At 48.6% G+C, this 27,939-nt stretch overlaps 1 protein-coding gene across 1 annotated transcript in view; it reads right to left on the bottom strand.

Moving 5' to 3' along the window:
• Positions 1-27,939, bottom strand: part of LOC137645521 (serine-rich adhesin for platelets-like) — a 153,771-nt gene that overhangs the window by 106,546 nt on the left and 19,286 nt on the right. The window contains exon 2 of the mRNA XM_068378326.1: positions 5,076-6,636. Coding sequence (XP_068234427.1) covers positions 5,076-6,635 — 1,560 coding nt within the window. The 5' untranslated portion in view covers position 6,636. The remainder of the gene's footprint in view (positions 1-5,075; positions 6,637-27,939) is intronic.

Genomic DNA, 27,939 nt, shown 5'->3' with positions numbered 1-27,939 from the left:
TCGTAGAAGGGGGAGGATCTTCGGCAGTAGGCTTCGCCCTTTTCACAGGCACGGAGTCGAAATCATCCTCCGACGGACAAGGTTCATAACTGCTAGAACCGGGAGAGAAAGAACGAGACCGTTCGTCGCGGTTCCATCTCCTCTTAGTAGGTCTTGAAGCTTCAAACTTCCATTTACGTCTGGACGAATTCGGAGAAGAAAACAACACATCCGACACGTCTTTCCCGTGACGGTCAAGAGCAGCCTGGGAATCGACAACAGGACTGTCTGAGGCGACGGCTGACCGAGGGTACGTACCTCTCACCCCCTTTCGGTCATCGACGTACCTTCTCCCTTGGTCCTGGGAGCTTGGTAGAGGTCTAGGCCTAGGGGTATGACAGATTCGGTCAGTCGCCACCTCCACTGCACTAACACAAGCACTTTCACTTTCCTTACCTTTAAAGGCCTCCAGTTGTTCTTTAATGGCCTTCAACTCGGCCGCCAGGCTAGCGTACCGAGGGTCATCCGTAGATACGGAACCTGTAGGAGGTGCAGGAGTTACTACCTCAAGGGAAGGATCAACTTCCAAAGAGGAATCAATTATAGGTTCAATAGATAAATCTACGCTAAGTTCATCTTCCTTACCACTAACAGACTTAGACTTAAACCTAGAAGCTCTCCTAACTCTATCGAGCTCTAGCTTACGCACATAGCGCTTCATAATTAACCAATCTTTCTCATCCAAAACCTTACATTCCCCGCACCTATTATCAAGGGCACAAACAAAACCCCTACAATTAGAACAAACGGTGTGAGGGTCTACCGCCATTTTCGGTAGTCTCACCTTACATTCCTCATTCACACAGATACGGTAATGACTCTTTTCACTCATAATGAAAAACAGCAAAAAAGTTAAGAGAAAACAAAATACACGATCGCCAAAACCCCAAATCAGAGTACTTCACCAAAAAAGCAGACTGGTACACCGAGCAGGGAAAGCGAAGAAAAACTCTCTATGACTGACCAACGTGTTGTCGATCCGGCTGGCAGAGATGAACTGAAGAACAGAAAACGGGAATGATTCCTCCTACCACCCTTTAACGGGTGTTACCACCCAACCACCACAAGGCGGTTGCCTAGTTTAGAAAAAATTCTGCCAAAATAGAGATAATTAGCTATGTATATATAACTGCCAGGTAAGTTCTATTCATAAAAAGGGAGGAATGTCTGAGCCTACTGACCTTGGTGCTGGGGACCTTCGTGTTAAATCTTTCAGACATCGCATCTCGGCGTTTCAGGATAGAATTAGCCCACAAGTTCGAGACTTGGTGAGCTAGAAACTCGATGGTACGAGTGCCTGAAAGAAGGAAGGTCTCCAAGGCCTTCCTGGTACTCTCCTTAGACAAGTCCTCGGATCGTATCAGGATGCCAAGAGACCCTAGCCAGATATCCAGCCACAAAGTTGCCTGCATGGCACACTTCGCTACCTTCTCCTGGCTGAGGATCTCCGAGGCCGAGAACAACACTGGCCGGTTGGAGTCTCTCGAGAGGGACTCCCCTGGAGAGCTCTTCCACCGAGTGGTGAAGGGGAAGAGCTAAACAGGACTCCTCCACGATCTCGAAGTACCTCCTCTGGTGGACACTAGGAGGTGGGAGAAGTTTGTTTCCGGCACTGGAATGGCTGGAGGAGGCAAGCTCGGAGAGCTGGCTCTCGACCTTATCTCTGGCACTCTTAACCCCCTGGGACCAAGGCAAAGCCGTGCTGGCTTTAGGGGGCTTCTGGGTACCAAAGACTCGGTCCAGAACAGTGTCCTTGCCCTCTCGAGGAGGAATCTCTGGATCCGCGAATCCGTTGAGGTTCCTCATCAGAGTCAGAACTTGACAGAAGGCATGTCCCGACTCTTGCGGCTCTCCTCCTGATGGACTAGCAGCAAGGTCTCCAGTCCACAAAGACTCCTCTTGGGGGGACTCGTGGACGTTCTCTGCGGGCTTAGCTGGCTCTGGTCTGATCCTCGAAGATGATTTCGGATTTTGTCTTGGAGTCCTTCGAAGATGGTGGGGGGCTCTTCTCCACCTTCACCCGGGAAGACTTCTCAGCGTAAGGTGGGCTTTCTCCCATTGGTGCTATGGGAGAACGCCTCACCTCACGTGAATCCCTGAGGACGGGAAATCCTCGTCCATAGGGGAGGGAGAGAAAGTCTGGGGGGAGGGAGCCTTCCTCAAAGACTTCTGAGGAGCCAGTTTCGTTGTCCATTCCTCTCTTCCTCTTCAGGAGGGCCGAGATTGCCACTGATTTGAGGCCTAGTTCAGAGAAAGCGGGCTTGAAAGCCTGCGCAAACGCTCTGATCAAGGGTCCAAACCAGGGCAGCCGACTGACAGCAGCGCTGTCAGAGACACCCTCTAAAGGGAAAGGGACCGTAAGATCCCTAGGAGTGGAAACTACAACAGGGTCTGCCTGAAAAGAAGAAGCTGTGGGAGAAACGTTCCTGGACCTGTCCGGAGATTTTCCTCCCTCCATTGAGCGCGCTGTCCTGCTCTTACGGGGTGGGGGGGGACGCGCTAAGGACGACCTGACCGCGCGTTGTTCTGCAGCCTCTTGTGTGGGAACGAGCCGTGAATCGCGATGGGCATCGCGCTGGCGTTCGCGCGATAGGTTATTGCCTGGATTGGGTGCGGGTGATCGCTCGCGCGCGCATCGATGGCGAGGGTGTGCGTTGGCGCGATAGCGCTCAGGCGAGGGTGCGCGTTGGCGCGCAGGTGAGCGTTGACGCGTGGGCGAGTGATGGCGCGCAGGAGAAGGAACTCGTGGTCGCGTAGGCGACAGGGCGCGTTGGCGCGCAGGTGCGCGTTCCGGAGACCTCAGAAGGTGCGTAGCCACAGGATCCCGAAGGGCTTGTAAGGGCAAAGCCGTTGGGCGCACGCACGCAGGGGAAATATCCCTAGTGCGCAGGCGCGCAGGAGGGCACTCATCTGGAACCGTAGTTTTAGCAGTGGGTGCATGGGCGCGAGATGGAGACTGCGGGCGATGGCGCGTAGGAGAGGGATGGGGAGCAGGCGAGATCCGGTGGTGCGTCGGCGATCGGTGGTGCGGTGGAGAGCGCTGGCGAGCAGGGGAGGAAGAAGTCTTCCCTCTGGAACCCAGATCCGAAGATTGTGGGCGGGCAGGCGAACGATGGCGCGCAGGCGAGCGCTGGCGAGTGCTAGCGAGCAGGAGAGCGCTGGCGAGCAGGAGAGCGCTGGCACACAGGAGATCGCTGACGAACAGGAGAGCACTGACGAGCAGGAGACCATGGGTCTGCATGGCGCGCATCAGATTGAGGGCACACAGTGGTGTGCTGGCAAGCAGGAGATCGTGGACGCGTTGTCTCTGGAACTGCCGGGCAAGCAGGAGATCGTGGGCGTGCAGGTGAGCGCTGGCGAGACGTGTCTGCAACTGGCGAGCGCTTGCACGCAGGAGAACGTTGGCGCACTGGGGATACCTGGCGCAAGGGACTTACACACAATGTGTGAAAGCCCCTTTTGCCCCGAAGGGACCGGTGCCCGTTGGATAACGGGATGGGTGGGCGCCCACAGCGCCTCTGCAGCCAGGAAGAGTGACGGCAGGTCAGCAGGTCTGGCAGGAGAAGAAGATCGCGAACGATCTGCAGAGATCCAGGTCCAAAGAAGTAGCAGGAACGGTTGCTGAAGGACGAGGTTCCTCTGCGGCGGACTGCGAGGATGAAGACCCGAAGAGGCGCCTCCTAACACCCTTGTGAGGAAAAGGTAGACCTCGGCGACGAAGAGAAAGGCGAGCCTTACGTCTTATACATCCTCTGGGAGCAGCAGGCAGACCCCGAGGGGGAGAATCACCTGCAGGAGAGACCGTTGGACCTAGTTCCTCCCTCGAAGGGTGTTCGGAGGGGGGAGCTAAGCCTTCAGCTACAACAGGAGCAGAGGTTTGAACACTCTCATAAGAAGCCTCTGCCACAACAGTCTCGATGATAGACAGAGGGTCAACCTCTGCTACCGTCTGTGATTGTTTGACAACTGCTCCCAACCTGATCATGTCAAACAGGGCTTCCTTGGAGGGCGAGCCCTGAAGCCCCAAGGAAGCCCTAAGCTGTAAAAGATCATTATTACTCACATTTACATTAGGAGAAAAAATTAAATCCTCCCCTGGGGGAGGAAGAGGAGCTGCCTTGCTATGGGAGGCAACTCCCTCTCCCAAACCCCAAGATCGGTCAACAACAATACGGCCTACACTACCACTCGACGGCCTCTCGAGAGAAGCCGATCGAGTGGGAGCTTCGGAGGAGGTTTGGGCCACGGAAGAAGAGTCATTAGGATTTTCCTTCTTCAAAGAAACCTTTGAAGGAGAAATATCCCGTTTGGACTTCTTCCGGCGCCGGGAAAACCTCTCCCACTGGGAGGTAGACCACTCCCTACATTCAATACATACATTACCACTATCACACTGTTGACCCCTACAATAAGGCCATAAGGTGTGTGGGTCGGTGTCTATTGACGACATGAAGGTCCCACAAGGGCGGTCAGGCAACCCAGGACACTTCCGCATTGTAGAGGCCAACTTCACAACACTCTAGAAGAAAAAGCAAAAAACAAAGATTAATAATGGCTGTCGTGTAGGCGAGGGTGACAGCGGACACGATAGCAAAGTGAACTTAGTACACAGGTATGTGAGGGGGGAGGGTAGCAAGCTACCCTCCCTACCCCCCGCTAACTAGCAGTAGGGTAGTAAACCCTCGTTAAAATTCTAATGGCTCGTCCTTTCAGCTACGCCGAAAGTAATTACCCATATTAAATAGCGTGGTTTGTATTTCAGTTACGGAACAATAAAAAGTGATGTCATATCACTGGGGAGTGTGTATGTGAGCTGGGTGGCTGGTCTACCGCCCCACTAACCCCGCTAACTACCAGCAGGCAGTTATACCTTGCTAAATGTTTAGGGCTAATTTCAACTTTCACCAAAATATATATCCATAGCAAAGAGAGAAAGGATTTGTATTAGGTGTTGGAACAACCTAAACTTCTTAGTTAAAAACAAACCACTTAAACACTCATGAGGATAAAGATTACTGTAAACATCTTCAGCTTACCAAATCTGAATTATAAGAAACACTTCCAACTTGCTCTGCATTCTTGTTACCAATTTCCATAGCTAAACCTTGCTTTTGTGACTTTGAACAATACAAGTGACTTCTAGAATCAGGAGTTTTGCTATTCATAGGAATTTCCAAGGCAGCTTCTTTGCAAATATGCCCTTCTCCCATACTGCTGCTCTCTTCATCTAAGAGACTGTCAACACAAACGTTAGATTCCTCATTTTCCAAATCTTGTAATGCTAAAACATCTTTATTCTTGTCACCATCACAAATCTCTGAAGTTTTTTCTAAATGTTGTTCTGATGCTGAAGAACTCGATTTGGATGTCTTGTCATCGCATGCCAATTTGACATGTCTTACAGTTTCAGATTTCTTTATACTTGGGGCTGAACAGCTTTTCTTTTCATCTATTTTCATTGGAAATTTGGGTCTGGATGCTTTATCTTTACCATCTTTAGTTTTTGCTGAGGCTTTGATGTTCTGCTTTGGATTAGTTTTAGGAGGTGTTATGGATTTAGGGATTTCTTCATGTCCATTTTCAAGTGATTCACATGCATGTGATTTAGCATTTTCTTTTTTGTTAGTGTTGAAAAACAATCTGGAACTATTACTTTGCATGGCTTCACTCTCATTAGTTACGGATGAAATTTCAGTCAGAGAGACTTTCATAGTTTCCTTTCCCTTGTCTTCAGATGAGGTTTCTTTATTGGGTTTTCTTAAGCTATCAGTTTCCATTTGAGAATCTTTGACGTCTCTGTTACTTTGCTGAGACTGAAGGCTGGGTTTAAGCAACTGGCTACCAGATACTTTATTTCCTCCATTACCTTGAGAGATTGATTTAGAATGATTAGAAACAAATGGAGGTGCCCGTTTTACTACACTGCTGGAAAATTTTGGAATCTTCTTCGGAACAGAGTTATCCTCCTTATCAAGTGCTCCTTTTGTAATTTGAGTTTTTCGACCACCAAAAACAGGAACCTTTTTTACTGTGGGGACAAATGTTTTTTGGGCATCATCACCTGACAAGTTACTTTCCTTAGCATCTCCAGATGGAGAATTCAGTGTCATAGGAGGACTACAGTTTAATACATCTATAGAAATTGTGGCATCTGACACAGTCCCCAACTTACACTGGTCCTTTCTTAATACTGGCACTGAAGAACTGGCTTTGCTAAACATAGCAGATCTTTTATTCTCCCATAAATTTGCAATACCCTTTCCATGCCCACTTGTTAGACTGTCTCCATCAAAAGACTCTGTTGTTAAATCTTCTAATTTCACTTTTATGGTACTTGTGGTTGAAAGGGAAGCAGCCTCTTCACTTTCAGGATGAACACCACTTTCTTGAATAGGGTCTAATGGATTGCTATCACTAAGGCTGGCTTTTTGGAAGGGTCTACTTGCTTTAGAAAAAATTGAACTAATATTATTTGCTTTCCTCAATATAGTTGAGCCTTTTATTCCAGATGAAGATGATTGGGATGATGCCAAAGACATATTCTTTGCTAATTCCCAAGGATTCATGTCTTCTATTAGATTCTCCATCTCTTCCATCCTGAAAATACCAACAACTTTAATTTAATTCTAATAAGTTTAGATAGGAAAATCCAGGTATAAACAACCAATGGAGTATTAAACCCTAAATACTTTACATATGTAATCATTTTCAATTGTATAGGATTCAACCACTTACTAATGATAAAAAAAAAAATCATAATATTGTCACTTTCCACAGGCTAATAATCTCGAAAAATAGTACGGTATTAGGTAATTAATGAAACTCCAAAAGATACCTTATGCTTATGCTCTTCTACACAGAAAATATTTGATTGGTTATCTGAGATTTCAATCTATGGGTGAACGATGCATCAAAGAGTGATGCAATTGCCTTTAGTGAACTAAAGTTAATAATAGTGATTGTGCTATAACCCTGACAAGGCACACCAGAGACTTAGTTTTCAGAGATGAAATGAATAGTACTGTATTGCATCAAACACTGGTGTGGAGAAGTGCACTACTTCTCCAGCGCATAAGCTTATAACTTTCAATTTAAAATTACTAAAAAGAAGTGATAAAGAAATTAAGTTTTAGAAATATTACAAATTTTGAAAGCAAGTTGTTTTGTTCCTAGTTATAAAAATTTAACCCCTTAACATAACAAATTTTTAAGTAATTTTTATTTTTCCTAGTATACAAACCTGGAGCTATTTATAGGGGTATACTTTTGGCATAGCTGAAAGACGAGCCACGATAATTTTAGTGAGGGATAACTACCCCACCCACTAGTTTGCGGGTGGGGGGTGGAGTAGACTGGCTACCCAGCTCACTTACACCTCTCGGCTGAGTAACCACTTTGCTTTATGGCAGGACTTATTGGGGGACAGGGTGGCCGGCCAATTTGTATAAATAGCTCAAGGTTTGTATACTAGGAAAAATACAAATTACTTCCAAATTTTTTATTAGTTCCAGCGTAAATACAAACCCTATGCTATTTATAGGGGTGCCTTACTCTTAGGAGGGAGGAAGTCCTCACCAACTGGCCTTGGTTATGACCCGGCGTCCTCTCTATTTTGATTTGTGATCCATAGTAGAAGGGACCTTACCCTCGCTAAAATCAAGTGCCGTTATAGGCTAATGCAGTGATAACGGTTTGCAGAAGCTTGTGTGAGAGTGGAACTAACAGTGTGGCTTGTCTTTAACAAAGGAACTCGAGTACAAAACCTATTGTTCTTAAGACTTACCCAATGCCCTCTGTCAAAAAAGTATTGGGGACGTAGCAAAGTATTATTCTATACTTAGGAGGCACAAGGTAGATGAGTCTTACCTGCAGCGAGGTGAGGTCAGCTATGGTGAGGCTTGTGGAGCTGTTTACCCCATAGGGGAGAAGGTGAAAGGAAGAAAGGAGCCAGTCATTCTTACTCATTCACCCCAGATTAACCAGGGTAACCTCGGCCCTCAACCCTCTGCTTCTTGTCCATCAAGGAGCCTAAGATCCATAGACCCTTTGTTGTGTGACCACCACAGAACCGATGGAAAAGGTCTCCACGTTATTGTGGGTTACGTCTTTGCTGGTAGTGAACTGTGAAGGTTGATTGACTATTCCACATGCCCACTTACAGTATCTACACAACAGAGTAGTTTCATGAACGCCAGGGACGTAGCAACTCCACTGACGTTAAAAACAGGAGGGTCTAGATTGAGAGCAGACTCAATAGCCTTCCGATCCCAGAGGGGAAGGAAATCCTTGTGATCCTCCTTTTGACCTTCCCCGTGCGGGTTAACAGTGCCGACACACGGGGGCGAGCTGGTGTAGTTCTTTTAAGGTAACACCACAGACTCCTCACTGGGTAAAACCGCAGTTGAAGGGTCTCCGGTTACTGAACGAAGACTCTATCTGGAATGGGCTGCACCTAGGGTACAGCACACTCAGATTTTGAGTCTTGGCAATCAACTCAGGGACGCCGCTGAGGATTACTTATCCCCATTTCCTAGAGTAAGAGACATCAGGAGATGGATCATACAACACACTAACTCTCTTGGTCATAGCCCAAGTGAGTAGAAAGGGTTGTCTTCCATGTAAGGAAGCGATCTGCTGTCTGGCATAAAGGTTCGTTGAGAGGGCCCTTCAGAGACTGACAGACCTGAACCGCGTTCCCAGAAGATTGAGATCCGACGGGGGACAAGTTATCTTAAACTTTCTATAAGTAAAGGTATCTATGGGAGAGAATCCCCTTCCACGACATCAGTTACAAAGGACCGAACACTTCGCCTGGAAGACGCTGAAAAGTGTCTGAGATGCCTAGACCTCTTTTCCGCAACTCGTTGCGAAAGGCCTCTCTGAGAGAGGAGGCGTAGGACCATCCCAGGCGTGAAGTCGAAGCAAGGCTACGGCTTTGGAAAGTGTTAGCATGTGGCTGTTTGGAAGATCGTGTCATGGAGGAAGATCCCTCGGAACCATTCTGAGTGATACCATAGCAAAACTATTGGAGTCAATGACAAGATCTTTCTTATCCCGACTTGGCTGAGGACTTTCTCACCAGACCGAATGGGGGACTAAAGCACACACCTCTAAGCTGCCCCACCAATCTTGGAATACATCTTGTTCGAGGGCCTGATGTTCCTGAAGTGGGGAACGGTCGAGCAGGAGCCCGAAGTTCAAGGCCATTGCTAGCATGACCACCATCGGGGACCTCACAAAGTTAAGACACTAGGAGCCCACTATCTGAGTGGTCCAGTTCAGATTATCTGCAAGCACATTCCTGTACCCGGAATGACGCGAGCGGATGGGGGCACCTAGTTATCCTCTGTCCATCTGAGGCTTCCTACTGCTAGATGGTACTTTAAGAGAGGTGAATGCTGGTAACTTTCTGAATCGGGCTAACGGACGAGGATGGAATGGTGCAGCACATGACACCCCTCTTCTTTTGATACATTAAAGAGCATCAGATCCAGAGGGGAGACGAGAAGATAGGCCTCTTTGCAGAGGTCCTCTTCTTCCACCCACCATCCGCGGTTCGTCCAGCAGGGAGGGAGGAGATTGCGATTGCATAGCAATAATAACCACATCTCGAGGTGATGTTCAGACGTGCAACTATTTACACGTTGTTGCGATGAAGGGGAACAGCCTGTCCTCCCTCCAACTGCCACCAATCTAGTATGGTTAGCCAAAAAAGACCGATACCAAACAGTAAACCAGTTAATCAGTACAGCTTATGTTATAAGAGCGAATCTCCATAGAGATCGCCTTCCGGACAGGAGACTGTACTGTAATTACCGAATGCATCCAACCAATCCCAAGAAGACTGAGACGTATCTTCAATCTATTGTTGGATAGGTAATAAGCATAAGTCTACTACGGAGTAGTAACACTGAACTGTGAGCATGACAAGCATACATAAGTAGCTTGACTTAAAGTCCTGTCCGGAACTCAGTTGGAGAACGTTGAAAACACTCGTAACTAAGATTCCTCCTTCTTAGGACAAAAACATTTGTACTTCTCCATCTCCGATCAGTAAACTAGCATTTATATTGAATGTTCCCTACTAGGAAACAGATATGCTAACGAGAAGTTTACGGTCAGAGTCATTATTGTAGACTAAGACTTACGATCGGGAAAAAGAAAAAATGCCTATAAGAAGGCAGAACGTAAATGCCGTATGTCTGGTTACAGGAAAGTAGACAAGTATTATACTGAATAACCTGGCTTCAGTAAGGGATATAGCTATACAACTCAATAGAACGGAGTTCTAATTGCAAGATGCATATAGCCCTTATTGGGAGAAATATCGCTTGCACGCATCTTTACTTGCGTGTCTGCGCTAGCGCATGCGTAATCTTTGCCTTCAGGGAACGATGGCAACGAATCTGGTTGCAGGAATAATGTACGTATGACGAATCGTAACATTTTTTGAATGAGAGCGCACATGTTGTCAAACAAAATTTACAGAAAACGAAGTGATCATTTCTCCTTTGTTTGCCCCTCTTCATGGGAGGGGCTAACCAGCGTTCATACACAGACAAGGAGATCTGGTTCCCTGTGGGCAGGGTTTGAAACGTTTGTAAACGTAACAAAAAGCTGCCCACGATGTTGCTCTCGTTCTGAAACGTAAGCTAACACTGCTCCTTTGGGACTAATTGTTTGAGACAATAACCCCGTAAGGGTAGAATAAAGTCTCAGAAGCCTATAGTGTATAACGGAATTCGTTGTACCCGAGGTACAATGACGGAAACAGCCGACTCAATCAAATGGTAGAAGCCGAGTCTATGACAATAACCTCACGGTTTTGTCTTGGATAGAGCGCATGCTCTAGGAAGGCTTAAGGCCTTTTTTGGGCTCAGGCCATGTCGTCCTGATGGAAGTTCCTTCATAGTAGCTTCCTAGGTTACATTTAACTACAGTGATATATCCCAGAGAATTTTACTTAAGGTATCCAGAATTCTAACTCCTGGCACGAGTATCTCTGGCTTTCGCCTTTAGGGATATCGTATAATATCAGAGGACATTCTTGACACGCCACATAGCTATCTACACCCCTAATAGCGTTTACGCTTCGAGAGGGGAAAGTGGCCAGAATTGGAGGAAAGCCGTTATTAAGGCATCGCTTGCTCTCCTCCTACTGTTGAGTACCAGTATGACGTCACGTCCGGGCACCATTTTGTCATTCCTTCTGTCGTAGCGATACTAACTCGGTGTTCCCCAGTGCTCTCTCACTATTTTGGATTGCTTTATTTGCTATGATGCTTTCTCCAGCTTCATCTGCCTCTGGAAAGTTGAGTATTATCTTTAATTTGTATAAATGTAAGCTCTTGCCAGTTTTTTCCTTGATTCTAGGTGTAATTAACATAACAAGAGCTGTTGCCTAACCGGAGGCGTCATGGACTCTGTCGTTCGCTATGCATGTGTCATTTAGTCAGCCAGAACGACCTTCCCGATATATTTCGCTTTAATAAATTTAGCTATTTAGCCTTTTTAGCTAGGAAATTTTATATTATGCCGATGGTATCGTGGTTTCGGCGATTTAGATAACCAATCCTCACTTATGCTAGGCTTCCTAGCCTAGGCACCTAGCCTTTACTCTCATGCATGATATAGTTTTCCTAGTGAGATAATTTATTGAAGCTTTAGGCAATATTTTATACATATAAGATATTACAGCATAAATTTTCCTCTTCCAAGATAGTATACGAGAGTTTCGGTGATTTAGGTAATCGATTCTCACCACTCCTAGGCTACTAGCCTAGGGGCTTTAGTATACTTTCATACATGTGCCCGATTGCTCTTGTATCGTCTTATTAAGTGGAGACTGACACCTCCTAGCCTTTTTAAGTGATACTAATCTCCATAGGAGATTTAAGAGCAATCTCTTCTCCCTCTGAGTTAGACTAGGCTGAACCCTAGTCGGCTTTACCTTGAATTTAATTTGGGTAAATCTAAGCTAGGGTGTATCTGCCCCTTCCCTTAACCGCAGATCCTGGTTTTGGTTTTGGGTCAGAACATCAGAGTAATCCGTCTGTGGTCTGTTGCCAACTGGCTTGGTGAATTGATTTCCTAAGTCAGGTTAGGTTACTGACGAAGGAGGCTAGACCTCCCTAGGCTTCACCTGAAGGCATTATTTGATATGATGCCTCCTCCCTGTGGCCTAGCAGAGTCCTATGCTGGCAGAACCTAAGCTGAAGAATAGAATTCTTCTATTGCTTGGGGGACTCTGACACTAGACTCTGTTCCTACCGTTTGAGACAGCAGCGAGGGTGCTGCCAATCTCATTCTGTATTGGGCTAACCCTAGGCTAGGGAATCAAATTCCCTGGCCCCTTGGGGTAGTTCTAGGACTGGACAGAGTCTTGTTAGGTGAGGTAGATCCTACCCTCACCCCTCCCCCCTCTGTCCTTTCAAGATGGCCTAGCCCTCACATATCTTTGGCCATCATCCTACAATCGACCCTAGTGTCGGTAGGTTGTGAGATTGGCTTGGGTTCTCTGTCGGCTGCCGGCAGAGATTCCCCACCCCTATCGAGTGTTCTTCAGTCCTCTCTTGGTCTACCTTCCATAACCTTGCCGGCAGAGTTCGGTTGGGTTGTGGTTGGATGGAAGCCTGAATGTGACATTCCCAGTTCCATATGAACACTCATTCCAGATGGAAGGCTTTAAGGCTGAGCCTTTACACGCAACCCCACCCCCCATCCATGCTTGCTTTCTCTCTCTTACCACTAGTATCCTGGGTCCTCATGGCCGGCAACCGGCTGGACTGTAGACCGCTGTCAGATTGTACTGCCGCCGGATGTTATGGGCTGCCGACGGTCGGCGACCCATCGGCCGACGGCCGGAAGCTATGATGACTGCCGGCAGCCTGTCGAACGATTGTCTGAAGACATATCTCTCGCCGCCGACCGACGGAGACCGCCAAATGTCGGCGGCCTCCCCGCAGCCAGCGACCTACAACAGCCGGCGGTCTGCCGCCCACTACCACTAGAAGGCACTACACCTTCTATCTTAAACCCAGGAACTAACATGCCGGCATGTCCTACAGTATATGGCTGTATAGTGGTCAGTAAAATTGCGATATAGATCATACTGCAATAAGAAAACCACTGTATAGTTTGTACGGTAGCCCATACAGTTTCTAACCTACACTGTGTTTCATGGGCAGCCTATTGTGAGACCACTTAATATAAAGAAAGCGAGTTCTTTCTTTAACTTACAGTGATCACTACATTCAATCCCCAATATTGAATTCTAGAAGACAGTGTTATGTTACACCTCTATATATCCTGAGGATAAGGTCTTCTAATAATATTTCTATCTTTAGAAATACCCCGAAATTCAATTTTGAGGGAGGTCATAGCAATTGGCAGAACAGGAAACACAGTAAGGTGTCTTTCCTTCTTCCTTTCTAGCTTACCTATCCTAAGCTAAAATATACATAACATTATATGATGAATTTTGAGAGATAATTCACCGAATACTCATCTGCCTTTCCTTTCTTTACAGGAGGACCATCCCAAGTGTGGAAATCACTTCTGTAACGTCCGCAGCAAGAAATTCTGCGGCCATGGACTGTGCAGAACGCACGCGTGCTGCGCAGCGACGAAGGGTTCTCTAAAGTATTGGGACCCCCAGGTATGTGACATTTGTTCAGATCTGGTTACTGAGGCTTTTGATGATCAAAAGTCGACTGAGTCAAGGGATGCAGCAAGAGAGAAGCTGGGCGCGAATCAGGAACTGGGCGTGCCGTAGTGCGCTGATGCGCCGGAGGTTGACAGCGCTCAGGAGACTGTTGACGCGCAGCAGGGGCTGAAGTGCGCGTGCGCGCAGGCGAGCGCTGAGCAGGAGAGCACTGGCAAGCAGGTGAAAGCTGGCGAGCAGGAGAGCGCTAACGAGCAGGAGAGCGAGGCGAACAGGGGCGCGTTGGCGATCAGGAGAGCGCTGGCGATCAGGAGAGCACTGGCGATCAGGAGAGCACTGGCGAGAAGAGTCTGACGACTCATCTGCCGTAGAGCGCTTGCGTGCAGGGCGCTGACGAGCTGGCGAGCAGGAGAGTGATGGCAATCAGGAGAGCGCTGGCGAGGAGTCAGGAGACTCTACGGCAGGAGAGCGCTGACGAGCAGGCGGGCGCTGGCGATCAGGAGAGCGGTGGCGCTTGCGTGCTACTGAAGGGCGCGCAGGTGAAACCTGGCGCGGAAGGGCCTCACCAACAATGTGAGAGGTCCTTCTGCCCCCAAGGGACCGGTGCTTGCGTAGGCAAGGAAGATCTGGCAGGCACAGGAGATCGCGAACAATCAGCAGAGAGGTCCAGAGGAGTTACTGTTACGGTCTGCTCCCGACGAGAAGAGTCCTTCACAGGGGACAACGAGAATGACGACCCGAAGAGGAGGCGCCTCTTGACTCCCTTGTAAGGAGAAGGAAGGCCTCGGCGACGAAGAGGAGGGTGAGCCTTACGGCGAAGACGACCTCGTGGCAGGGTATCAGCATCGTCGGTCCTCCGAAGAGGAGTCTCTGTTAGTGCACTCCCCCGAGGGGGAGCAACACTCGCAGGAGAGACCGTTGGACCCAGTTTCCCCATCGAAGGATGTTCGGAGGGGGAACCTGGGCCTTCAGCAGCAACAGCAACAGTAGCAGCTGGGGTTTGACCCGACCCGTCGGACGCCTCTGTCACAACAATGTCGTCAACAGCCAGGGGATCTACCTCTGGTATTAACGGTGACTGTTGGACAGCTGCCCCCAACTGGATCAGATCAAACAGGGCTTCCTTGGAGGGCGAGCCCTTAAGCCCCAAGGAAGCCCAAAGCTGGAAAAGATCATCATTAGACACAGTTTGGTCGTAATCTACAAAATCAATAATATCCTCCCCCGGAGGAGGAGGGGGAGCTGCCTCGCCATGGGAGGCAACGCCCTCTCCGACACACCGAGCTTGGGAAACAAAAGAAGGGCCTACACTACCACTCGGCGGTCTCTCACAAGAGACCGAACGAGTGGGAGCTTCAGAGGAGGTTCAGGCAACGGAAGAAGAGTCCTTGGAGCCTTCCTTCCCCTGGGGGGAAGAACGGTCTCTCTTAGAACTCTTCTTACGCCGCCACGCAAACCTCTCCCACTGGGAGGTAGGCCACTCCCGATATTCTATACACAGATTATCACTACTACACTGTTGACCTCGACACTGCGGGCAAAGGGTGTGAGGGTCTGTCTCGATCGCCGACATAAAAGTTCCACAGGGTCGATCGGGAAGTCCAGGGCATTTCCGCATGGTGGAAAGCAAAGGTAGAGGCCAACTTCAAACAAACACAATTTGGAAGAAAAAGCAAACAAATTAAGGCTGTCAATATGCGAGGACGGGACAGAAACGTCTGTACATCGTCCGAGCCAAAAGTGAAGTGGGGCAGCTCAACGGTGTGTGGAGGGGGGAGGGGTAGCTAGCTACCCCTCCCCTACCCCCGTGCTAACTAGCGCGGGGGTAGTTTAACCCTCGTTAAAAACCAATGGCTCATCACTTCAGCTACGCCGAAAGTAAACCCTATATAAATAGCGTGGTTTGTATTTCGGTTACAGAACAAATCTATTTTTGGGCAAGGTAGCCATGTCGTCCTGATGGACCCACAATCCTTTTACAAAGGCTGAATGAATCCCTCCCAAAAGTACTGTATCTGTAGCACCTTGTTAACGCTACAAGGAATGACAAGATGGCGCCCGGACGTGACGTCATACTAGTAATCAACAGTAGGAGGAGAGCAAGCAATGCCTTAATAACGGCTCTCCTCCAATTCTGGCCAATTTCCCCTCTCGAAGCGTAAACGCTATTAGGGGTGTAGATAGCTATGTGGCGTGTCAAGAATACGTCCTCTGATATTATGCGATATCCCTGAAGGCGAAAGCCAGGGATACTCGCGCCAGGAGTTAGAATTCTGGATACCTTAAGTAAAATTCTCTGAGATATATTACTGTAGTTAAATATATCCTAGGAAGCTACTATGAAGGAACTTCCATCAGAACGACATGGCTACCTCACCCAAAAATAGATTTTTCGCTTCACTCAAAATGACAAATTCGGAGATAATATGTTATTTTCATTAGTAAAATAAATTTTTGAATATACTTACCCGATAATCATGTAGCTGTCAACGTTGCCCGACAGAATTCTACGGGAGGGATACGCCAGCTATCACTATACTAGAAGGGGGTGTACTCACAAGCGCCACCTGTGGCCAGGTACTACAGTACTTGTTGTTGACGCCACCTCACTTTTTCCTCGGTCCACTGGTTCTCTATGGGGAGGAAGGGTGGGTCAATTAAATCATGATTATCGGGTAAGTATATTCAAAAATTTATTTTACTAATGAAAATAACATTTTTCAATATTAAACTTACCCGATAATTATGTAGCTGATTCACACCCAGGGGGGTGGGTGAAAAACCAGTGTACAAGACTAAAGGATAGCTAAGTATCCAGTATTTCATATAATCAGTTATCCACAATAACAATGAAATAATAAGTACCTGGTAAGGAAGTCGACTTGAACCGTTACTCTGCCTTTAATAAGATCGTCTTCCTTACTGAGCGCAGCGTTCCTCTTGGAAGGCTGAATCAACTCAAAGGTGCTAAAGTATACAGGGCTGCAACCCATACTAAAGGACCTCATCACAACCTTTAACCTCGGCGCTTCTCAAGAAAGAATTGACCACCCGCCAAATCAACAAGGATGTGGAAGGCTTCTTAGCCGACCGTACAACCCATAAAAAGTATTCAAGAGAAAGGTTAAAAGGTTATGGGATTATGGGAATGTAGTGGCTGAGCCCTCGCCTACTACTGCATTCGTTGCTACGAATGGTCCCAGGGTGTAGCAGTACTCGTAAAGAGACTGGACATCTTTGAGATAGAATGATGCGAACACTGACTTGCTTCTCCAATAGGTTGCATCCATAACACTCTGCAGAGAATGGCTCTGTTTGAAGGCCACTGAAGTAGCCACAGCTCCCACTTCATGTGTCCTTACCTTCAGCAAAGCAAGGTCTTCTTCCTTCAGATGAGAATGTGTTTCTCTAATCAGAAGCCTGAATAGTAAGAAACTGAGTTCTTAGAACTTGGAAAAGAAGGTTTCTTGATAACACACTATAAGGCTTCTGATTGTCCTCGTAAAGGTTAAGACCTTTTTAGATAGTACCTAAGAGCTCTAACTGGGCAAAGTACTCTCTCCAGTTCATTCCCCACCAAGTTGGACAGGCTTGGGATCTCGAACGACTTAGGCCAAGGACGTGAAGAAAGCTCGTTTAGCAAAAACCGAGCTGCAAGGAACATGTAGCCGTTTCAGATGTGAAAACAATGATCCTGCTGAAGGCGTGGATCTCACTTACTCTTTTAGCTGTTGTCAAGCACACGAGGAAAAGAGTTTTTAATGTGAGGTCCTAAAAAGAAGCTGATTGGAGAGGTTCAAATCTTGATGACATAAGGAACCTTAGGACCACGTCTAGATTCCAGCCTGGAGTGGACAACCGACGTTCCTTTGAGGTCTCAAAAGACCTAGGGAGGTCCTGTAGATCTTTGTTGGTGGAAAGATCCAAGCCTCTGTGGCGGAAAACCGCTGCCAACATACTTCTGTAACCCTTGATCGTAGGAGCTGAAAGGGATCTTACTTTCCTTAGATATAACAGGAAGTCAGCAATCTGGGTTACAGTGGTACTGGTTGAGGAAACTGCATTGGTCTTGTACCAGCTACGGAAGACTTCCCCTTGAGACTGATAGAATCTGAGAGTGGATGTTCTCCTTGCTTTGGCAATCGCTCTGGCTGCCTCCTTCGAAAAGCCCCTAGCTCTTGAGAGTCTTTCGAAAGTCTGAAGGCAGTCAGACGAAGAGCGTGGGGGATTGGGTGTACCTTCTTTACGTGAGGTAGACGTAGAAGGTTCACTCCTAGAGGAAGAGTCCTGGGAATGTCGACCAGCCATTGCAGTACCTCTAAGAACCATTCTCTCGCGGGCCAGAGCGGCGCCAACCAACGTCAGCCGTGTCCCTTTGCGAGAGGAGAACTTCTGAAGTACCCTGTTGACAATCTTGAACGGCGGGAATGCATACAGGTCGAGATGGAACCAATCCAGCAGAAAAGCATCCACATGAACTGCTGCTGGGTCTGGAATCGGAGAACAATACAACAGGAAACAGGAGTCTCTAGGTTATCGAGGTAGCGAACAGATCTATGGTTGGCTGACCCCACAGGGCCCAAAGTCTGCTGCAAACATTCTTGAGAAGGGTCCACTCTGTGGGGATGACCTGACCCTTCCGGCTGAGGTGATCTGCCATGACATTCATACCGCCCTGAATGAACCTCGTTAGCAGCGTGAGCTTTCGATCTTTAGACCAGATGAGGAGGTCCCTTGCGATCTAGAACAACTTCACGAAAGAGTCCCTCCCTGCTTGAAGATGTAAGCCAGGGCTGTGGTGTTGTCAGAGTCCACCTCCACCACTTTGTTAAGCTGGAGGGACTTGAAGTTTATCAAGGCCAGAAGAACCGCCAACAACTCCTTGCAATTGATGTGAAGTGTCCTTTGCTCCTGATTCCATGTTCTCGATCATTCCTGTCCGTCCAAAGTCGCACCCCAGCCCGTGTCTGATGTGTCCGAGAGGAGACGGCGGTCGGGTTTCTGAACAGCCAAAGGTAGACTTCCTTGAGAAGAAAGCTGTTCTTACACCACGCGAGAGAAGACCTCCTCTCTTCGGAAACAGGAACTGAGACCGTCTCTAGCGTCATGTCCTTTATCCAGTGAGCAGCTAGATGATACTGAAGGGGGGGAGGTGGATTCTCCCTAACACGATGAACAGGGCCAGCGATGAAAGTGTCCCTGTTAGACTCATCCACTACCTGACTGAGTATCGGTTCCTTCTCAGCATGCTCTGGATGCATTCTAGGGCTTGGAAGATCCTTGGGGCCGACGGAAAAGCCTGAAAAGCTCGACTCTGAAGATCCATACCCAGGGAGACAATGGTCTGGGATGGGATGAGCTGAGACTCCTCAAAATTGACCAGGAGGCCCAGTTCCTTGGTCAGATCCATAGTCCATCTGAGAATCTCCAGACAGCGACGACTTGTGGGAGCTCTTAAAAGCCAGTCGTCTGACGGAGCCGGACACAAGATCATGGTACTGCTGCACAGTCTGTGAACTGTCAACCATGGGGAAGCGAGGAAGTACAGTGACAACCCGAAGCTGTCTAGACTGTCTGGGTCGTACAGACAACTCCTTATCGGGTTGCTGAGGTTGCCGCACTGCGTCACAACAAGTCACTTCTGCTGGTTGTTGAACGTCTTCCCAGTGACACACTGACTCCGTAAACAAAAAATCCTTTAACAAGGACTAAGCTTGGACTGCATGTCTTGCAACACAGCTCAAGGTCTATGGGAGCAGGTGTGGTAACAGACGGGGTTAGTGACTGAAGTGGAACCATTACCTTCCCTGGAAGCATGTTATGCTTAAATAAAAGTCCATAGGAGGCTACGCAGCTAAAGGCTCCTCTCCAAATGACAGAGTCCTCAAGGGAATATCAGAAGGAGGGAGAAAAGCACTTTCTCATCTACAGGGACCATATCCGAGAAAAGTTAAGTTCTCTCAGTGAGGGTTTCAATGGTGCAAAAGCAGCAGACTAGAAGGCAACGTTATGAAACTGCTTGACAGTCTAGTGAGTTGGCAACAACCAAAGATGTATGACTGAGAAGCATGCGGTAAGGTATGCAGAGCATGTTGTATGCAGAGCATGCTGTATGCAGAGCATGCTGTATGTAGAGCATGTTGTATGCAGAGCATGCTGAATGCAGAGCATGCTGTATGCAGAGCATGTTGTATGCAGAGCATGCTGAATGCAGAGCATGCTGTATGCAGAGCATGTTGTATGCAGAGCATGCTGTATGTAGAGCATGTTGTATGCAGAGCATGCTGAATGCAGAGTAAGCTGTATGCAGAGCATGTTGTATGCAGAGCATGCTGTATGCAGAGCATGCTGTATGCAGAGCATGCTGTATGCAGAGCATGCTGAATGTAGAGCATGCTGTAAGGTAAGCAGAGCGTGTTGCATGGCGTTTAACATTTCTCAGAAATTCCATGACCAGTGCTAGAGTGCTTCATGCATGCTTGCATGGGGTTTTAATATCAACATAATATTTACCTTACATTCATAACTCATGATTCATTTTTGTTTTGAAGATATTTTTGCCATATTTTGCGATATTGTTAAAAATATATTGCAAGGAATACATATATATTTTTATATAAGTAAGACAAATAACCTCCATTATCATAATGTTTGTGTAGGCATACATGTATATGATTACAAATGCAAGTTATGAAAGTAATGAGGTGTTATTATTGTCATTGTAATTTCTCAAGTTGAGGAGAAAGTGGCAGATGCATGCGTTGAGGTGGCTGACTCATAGCATGAGTGACTGAACTCAAGGGTTGCGCTTGCTGAGTGGTTGGCGGAAGCGGAGTAGCAAGCGGAGAGCGATGAGGTAGAGGCTGCGCAGAACGTGGTAAATGTCTCGCGAGTTGAGGCTCCTGAGGCGCAAGGCTAAGGTGTTGTGGAGCTTGCCTTGAGGAGGGTTGAGCTCGCTGCAGCGAGAGCTGAGGAGACTGACTCATGGATGGGAGAGGTTGTTGTACCTCAACCGAGTGTTGCATCAATGGTGGAGCAGCAAGTGGAAGCGGAGGAAGAGAGGTATAAGCCTCCTGATCCCATTGCTGAGGTTGCCTTAAGGAAGGCGGAGGGAGCTGTACACCACTGGGAACAGTAAACTCAGAACGTGGCTCAACATCGTACGCCTGGCAGGCGGTACTATGGTCAGGCGGAGCGAGCGCAGGCGGAGCGAGTGCAGGCGGAGGCGGAGGCGCAACCTTCTCAGCCCGACACTCACGCATCAATACTGAAAGTTGTGACTGCATGGACTGCAGTAGAGCCAACTTGGGGTCGGCAGACACTAAGGTCTGCTGAGGCAAAGCCTTAACAGCAGAGATCTGTTGCGGCAGAACCTTACTCCTCTTGGGCGGAGTGCAGTCAACAGATGACTGCGGCGAGTCAGAGCTGAGCCAATGACTGCAGCCCGGTTGAGCACTCGCGGACTGGACTCTGCGTTTGAGTGGTCTAGAGACCTGAGTCCAGCGTTTCTTCCCTGACAATTGATCAGCGGACGAGTAAAAGACGGGCTCAATCGTCTGCAGGTGGGAGTGACGGTCTCTGGAAGACACGCCCGCAACCACCAAGGATACTTCTGTGCGCCGATCAAGGCCTGCCGAACCCTTTTGCCCTTCGACATTGCTTCTCCCCTGGGCTTGGGAGCTTGCAAGAGGTCCCGGACTGGGAGGACGACTGGCACGCACAGAAGTACCCTCACGCACAACACTGACACTTTGCGCTAATCACTTATCACTTTTGATTTTCTGTTTGCACTTATTTCACTGAACTCGAAACTTTAAGTGGTTTGTACCTGAAACACGCAATTCTATCCTTTCTCAAAAGTTAGTAATTGCGAAAACAGAATTACAATGTAACAGAAAAATCTAATGAAAGATGAATAATTCAGTGGCTGGAAAGAGACTAAACACTAGATCAAATAAACTACGTTTAAATTCTCTCACCGCATAAAGCTTGAGAACAAGAAAAAATTCTAGAAACGTTTACCTTCTTCCCCTAAAGAGACTAGGGAGAAGAGTAAAAACGATAACAACGTTACTCGCTTGAACGAAACGTTTATCCTCCTCTTTCTCCCTCCGTCTCTATCTATCTCTCTCTCTCTCTCTCTCTCTCTCTCTTGACTTAGAACCTGAGAGAAGAGCCCAATCATATATATCATTAAAACATATTATTGTTAAAGGAAAATATTTCCCAAAATGAAAAGTTCCTTTGTAGAATTAAAACCATTAAGTTAAGAAAGAATGAACAAAACGCTAGACACGGTTACTCTTACTACAACGTGACACCGTGAAAATTCTCTCTCTATCGTAACGATAGAGCGCAAGTTGAACGTTCTGAAACGTCAACAACTGCAGAGACAAAACAAAACGTTAGTTCAACTTTGAAAACAGTACGAGACTATCAAAGAAATTCTTTCAAAAACATTAAAATAGCATAATATGTTAACAGGTAAAACCGAAAAGACGGGCTCAATGTTAATTAACTTCGGTACAAGAAAAGACCGCCTACTATTAGGAAAGGTCGAATATAAACAAATATAAAAATTAATTTTAATAATTTTATAATAAAAGGAAGTTAATCGAAGAGGCCTATAAAAGGCGGAGAGATATAAAATAAATCTATAACTTTTGTTAAGCAAAATTAAGAAAGAGAGTCTATACTCTCTTAGACACCAACACTTCCGTCTAAGGGAAGGGTCGGCCATTAAAAGGTGAAAGAGAGTTCATACTCTCTTCGTCACCATAATTAATCAATTTAATTCCAAAAGCTAACTAAGCTAATATAGAAGTTTCCAGTATAGCGAATAGCTGCAAATTTTAGAGAAATACTTCACCAAACCGTGAACAATACTCCAAAATCATAAGCGTATCCAAGAACGTCTTGCCGGAAGCACGACAGAGGAAAAAGAGAGGTGGCGTCAACAACAAGTACTGTAGTACCTGGCCACAGGTGGCGCTTGTGAGTACACCCCCTTCTAGTATAGTGATAGCTGGCGTATCCCTCCCGTAGAATTCTGTCGGGCAACGGAGTTGACAGCTACATGATTATCGGGTAAGTTTAATATTGAAAATTGAATTTTTCCTAACCATACAAACCTTAGCTATTTACATTGGGGGTATTACTTTCAGCGTAGCTGAAATGACGAGCCATTAGATTTTAACGAGGGTTTCCTACCCCGCGCTATTTAGCAGGGGTAGGGGGAGGGGTAGCTTGCTACCCCTCCCTCCCTCACACACCGGTGAAATGTCTCACTTCACTTAGAGGTAGGACTTGACTTGGGGGACAGGGCTGGCCGGCAAATATGTGTAAATAGCTAAGGTTTGTATGGTTAGGAAAAATACAAATTATCTCCGAATTTGTCATTTGTTCCGTAACCGAAATACAAACCACACTATTTACATTGGGTGACTAACCCCTTAGGAAGGGTGGAAAGTCCCCAGCCATACTGGCTTTGGCTTACCCGGGGACTCAGAATCCTAGTGAGTCGCACTCGAGAAAAGGAGTCCCTGCAAATCACAAGTTCCTTGCTCCGGTGGAGCAAGGAAACGTGTGGCCTACATAAGCTTGTGTGTGAAGGAAGGAAGTGTGACCCGTCCTAGGCAGTTGACCTGGAGTTCCAGAAGGAACTCTGGGTTAGGACGTTCCCAATACCACCTCGTCAGGGTATGGGGGACGCGACAGTATTGACCCAATACTCGGAACACAAGGAAGCATGGTTTACCTACAGGGGTTTGAGGTCAGCTATGCAGAGACCAGGATGCTGCTTCCCCAGTAGAGGGGACGATGAAGAAAGAAGTAAGGGCCAGACATACTTCTTTCGTTCATGCAGACTAAAACCCGATAACAATGCCCTCAACCTTCTGCTACCTGTCCAAAAAGGAGCCTGAGGTTAGACCAGCTGTTGTGTAGCCACCACAGAGCGATAGAAACGTATCGATACTCCTGTGGGTCACGTCCTGCAGGAAGCGGGCTGCGAAGGTCATTAGACGCTTCCAGACTCCAGCTTGTAGCACCTGCGTCACAGAGTAGTTCTACTCGAAGGCGAGGGACGTTGCAATGTATCCGACATCGTGCTGTAGGGCGACGTGACGGGGGAGGGTCTGGATTCAGGTCGAGATGAATGCCCTTGAGTCCGAGCTGAAGAGGTATACTGGTGACTCTCCCCTGTGTCCTCCCTGTGCTCCCAAACCGGCTTGCACGTGAGGACAAACTGCAGCTGTTCCCAAAGATAACCCCTCGATTCCTTTACTGGCAAGGAGAAGGTCTGGGTCATCTGATACAGAACGGAGACTCGAAATCTTGAAGGAGTCGAACCGGAGGACCGGGACTCCAAGATTCTGAGTCTAGAAAACAACTCAGGAGCGAACCTGAATGTTGCCTTCCCCTATTCTCTTGAAAGGGCAGAGTCGTACGAGACCATGAAGATTGCTTACACCCTGGCCGAGGCCAGAGTGAGCAGGAACACCGTCCCCCAAGACGGAATACGATCAGAGGCCTGACGTAATGGTTCTTGAGAAGATCTCAAGGGACTAAAGAGTCCGAACCATGCTCCATGGAGGAGGACTCACTCCGACTGGGGGCAGGGACGTTCGCAGCTTCGCATGAGCGAAGAAAGGTCCAGCGGGAAGGAAAAAATCTATTCCTTTCAGCCTGAAAGCCAGGGAAAGGCTGAGCGATAGGCTTCACTGCCGAGAGCGGAAAAGTTTCCTCCCGCCGAAAAGCAATAACTCCGTTATTGCTGGAACTCCGTTATTGCTGGAGAAGAGGCCTCAAGGGAAGAGGTATCTCTCCCACGACACCAACCACAGAAGGCTCTCCACTTCGCCTGGTAGACCCCTGCGGATGACTATCGCAGGTGACGCGACCTCCGCTCCGCGACTGTAGCGGGTTGTCTCTTCTTGAGGAGGCGGCTTAGTGTCTCCAGGCGTGAAGCCGAAGCAATGCAATGGCTCGTGGAAGATGTTATGGTGTGGTTGTTTGAGTAGCCTGTGTCGTGGAAGAAGCTCTCCCGGGAGTTCCGTCATGGGAAGCAGAGGGTCCGGAAACCGTTCTGCGTATGGTCACAGCGGAGCTCTCAAGGCAACCTGGTCTTGTTGAGACCCATTCTCAACAGACAACAATGGTGGGAAGACGCAGGCGTCGATGTTGTCCCACCATCACCGGAAAGCATCTTGCCAAAGAGTCTTGGGGTCTGAGACTGGGGGGAAGAACAGCGGAAACTCGAAGTTCCAAGCTGTCGTGATCAGGTCCCCCAGGCCAAAGACCTCCAGGTACTCTCTATCTGTGAGGCTCTGCTCAGATAGTCGGAGAGAACATTCCTCTGCCCGGAATGAGCGAACCGACTGTGGTATTGAGAGAACCTCGGATCATCTCAGTATTTCTAATGCAAGATGCGAAAGTATGAAAATGCGCCTCCCTGCTGGTTGGAATACGCCAGTACCATGAAGTTGTCGTGTGCGGAGCGACTCGGCAGGGTCTGTAGGATCTGTAGAGGCGCCAGACTACGGCCCCTAAGCCTGCCTGAATGATGGGGAGGTACCCTTCAGGTCCTGACCATAGGCTTGAACCGGAACATGCCCCCCCACCTTTTCTTTGACGAGTCCGAGAACAGCATCAAATGTGGGGAGAGGATGAGAATATCCACTCCCATGCATGAGGTTCCAAAGGTCAACACCCATTGCCGGTCTAAACGTTCTGCTGGTCCCTAGAAAGTCCGATTAATCGTTGCTTGGATACCACCGGGACTTGGGTCGCCTCACAGGGAACTTCCTGAGGCGACCTTTCGGAACTTGACGGGTCAATGAGGAAAAGAGACCCAGGAAACATTCCAAGATAGGGCTGAAAGCTCTCCTTGACCGAGAACAGGTACTGCGACTCTCCTCAGCCTTGCCACAGTCAACTGAAGGGAAGGCTCGGAGAAGGAGTCAATATCATGGCTAGATACTCCAGATTTGAGGCAGAAGTAGAGAAGGCTCCTAGCAAATTACCATGATCCCTCACTCTTGGTAAAGACCCGGAAGCTTGTCCCGGTGTTGAGGAAGGTCGAACCCGAGCCTACCGGAGTTGACCAGACCTCCAAAAAGCGAAGGAGGCGGAAGCCTGCTCCTGAGCGGCCATGAGGAAAGCAGGGAGAGTTCTCTGGGGAAAAACCTGCGATGACGCGGCGGGATCGCCACACCGCATCTTAAGCAGGAACATCTGTAGTCTAGGCTAAATTCCAAGAGCTTCCTGGAAGATGGATGGAATGGAACCTGGAAGTACCCGTCCTTCCAATCTAGGGCCTAAGGAGTACTGCAGCCTCGTTACCAGTCTGATCGACTCTGCTGTTCCACGCTGGACGAAGTTTGTTCGGCAAACTTGATCAGAGCTGAGAGCTCGACGACGGAACTCCCGACTCAGATGCTTTCCCAGAAGAAAGGATTGACTGAAGAAGCCGGGAGGGAAGCCGTCGACAATCCTATGCAGGACCTTCTCCTAAGGCATGGATCCTTCTGCCCAACGGGCAAACCTCTTGCCGACCCCATGGCATAGAGGCTCAGTGACACCGGATTCGCCGACAGTGAAGGAAAGATGGTAAGAGCAAGGTGCGATATCCTTGGCTGATCACGGAGATCGTGCAGGAATCGGCATCGGGAGGCTGTTATCCGGACGAGTAACCTTAGGCATCCCCCCAGCGTAAGACCTGCAAGGGGGATTGCCAATCCTAGAGTTTGTGAACTTTGCCGGTCCCTTTAGGATTATGCCCCCCCGGGAGAGCCTCCCGTGCTACCTGTCCCTCACAGGAGGGGACTGCTATTGTACAACTTGTCTTAGCTGCCGTAGCTGGTTCCGATAACTTAGGCTGACGAGGCTGAATGAAGAAGCGTCAGAGGCCTGCAGGGTTTGGAAGTAAGCGCCTTGGAGGAGTGAAAACACCCAACAACAGTCCATTTCTGTCCTTGGGCTCAAAACAAGCTCTTCCCAAGGATGGAAGTGTCTGAGCTTGTCGACATTTACGGATGAGACACCCGAGAGGAAGCCCTCAGACACTGCGTCTAGATGCTCCAACATCGAGGTTGCCCGCAAGTTCGAAACTTGGCGACGGAACGCAAAGGTGTTTGAGCCCGAGAGGAGGAAAGTACCCAAGATCTTCCTGGGGCTTCCTAGTACAAAACCTCGGGTCGCAACCGAGGAGGGAAAGGCCTGGTAAGCCCCTTCCACGAGAAGTGAAGAGGAAGGGCAAAACCAGTCACCCCTTGCCCGACGGAGAAATCTCGAAAGGAAAACTCCCTGGCAAGACCCTTCCAGGGAATAACGAGAAAGGACTAACCCAGGTTCAGGAAAGAAAAATGTTGCACAGACCTCCCGGAAGATTCTTCCTGCTCTAGCACGAGCCATGCTCGCGTTTACGGGGTGGAGACCGTGTTCTGGAAATACGCGCTCCAGAAAACTCGCCAGGCTGGCCGTGTTGCGAAACCCCGACGGGAATCGCGGTTGCAATCGCCCTAGCGCTCGCGCGATGGTAAATGAATGGTTCGCGCGTGGGCGAAAGTGGAAGCACCCGTGTGCGGGCACGCAGGAGCGCAGACGAAAGTGCGCGAGGGAGCGCAGGAGGGCGGGCATGGTTGGAAGGGGGCGAGAGCTGGCGGTCGGAATCAAGACAGTTCACAGGAGAGCGACGACACGTAGGCAAGCGATGGCTTACTGCAGGAATCGAGCTGGCGCTCGCGTAATGGAACACCGTCGGTTCGCGCGATGGAACACCGTCGGTTCGCGCGATGGAACACAGTCGGTTCGCGCGATGGAACAGTCGGTTCGCGCGATGGAACACCGTCGGTTCGCGCGATGGAACACCGTCGGTTCGCGCGATGGAACACCGTTGGTTCGCGCGATGGAATACAGTTGGTTCGCGCGCGGGCGAACATTGGAGCGCACGTGGGTGTGCAGTCGCGTGGGCATGTGGTCGCGCGGGCACGTGGGGGCGCGGGCGAGCGCAAGCGGTCGGGAGACCGATGCCGCATAGGCGGGCGATGGAACAAGGAACTTGTGATTTGCAGGGACTCCTTTTCTCGAGTGCGACTCACTAGGATTCTGAGTCCCCGGGTAAGCCAAAGCCAGTATGGCTGGGGACTTTCCACCCTTCCTAAGGGGTTAGTCACCCAATGTAAATAGTGTGGTTTGTATTTCGGTTACGGAACAAATGACAAATTCGGAGATAATTT

Source organism: Palaemon carinicauda, chromosome 8 (assembly GCF_036898095.1).
Source record: "Palaemon carinicauda isolate YSFRI2023 chromosome 8, ASM3689809v2, whole genome shotgun sequence".
NCBI classification, from domain to species: Eukaryota; Metazoa; Arthropoda; class Malacostraca; order Decapoda; family Palaemonidae; genus Palaemon; species Palaemon carinicauda.
This window is presented reverse-complemented; position numbering and strand designations above follow the sequence as displayed.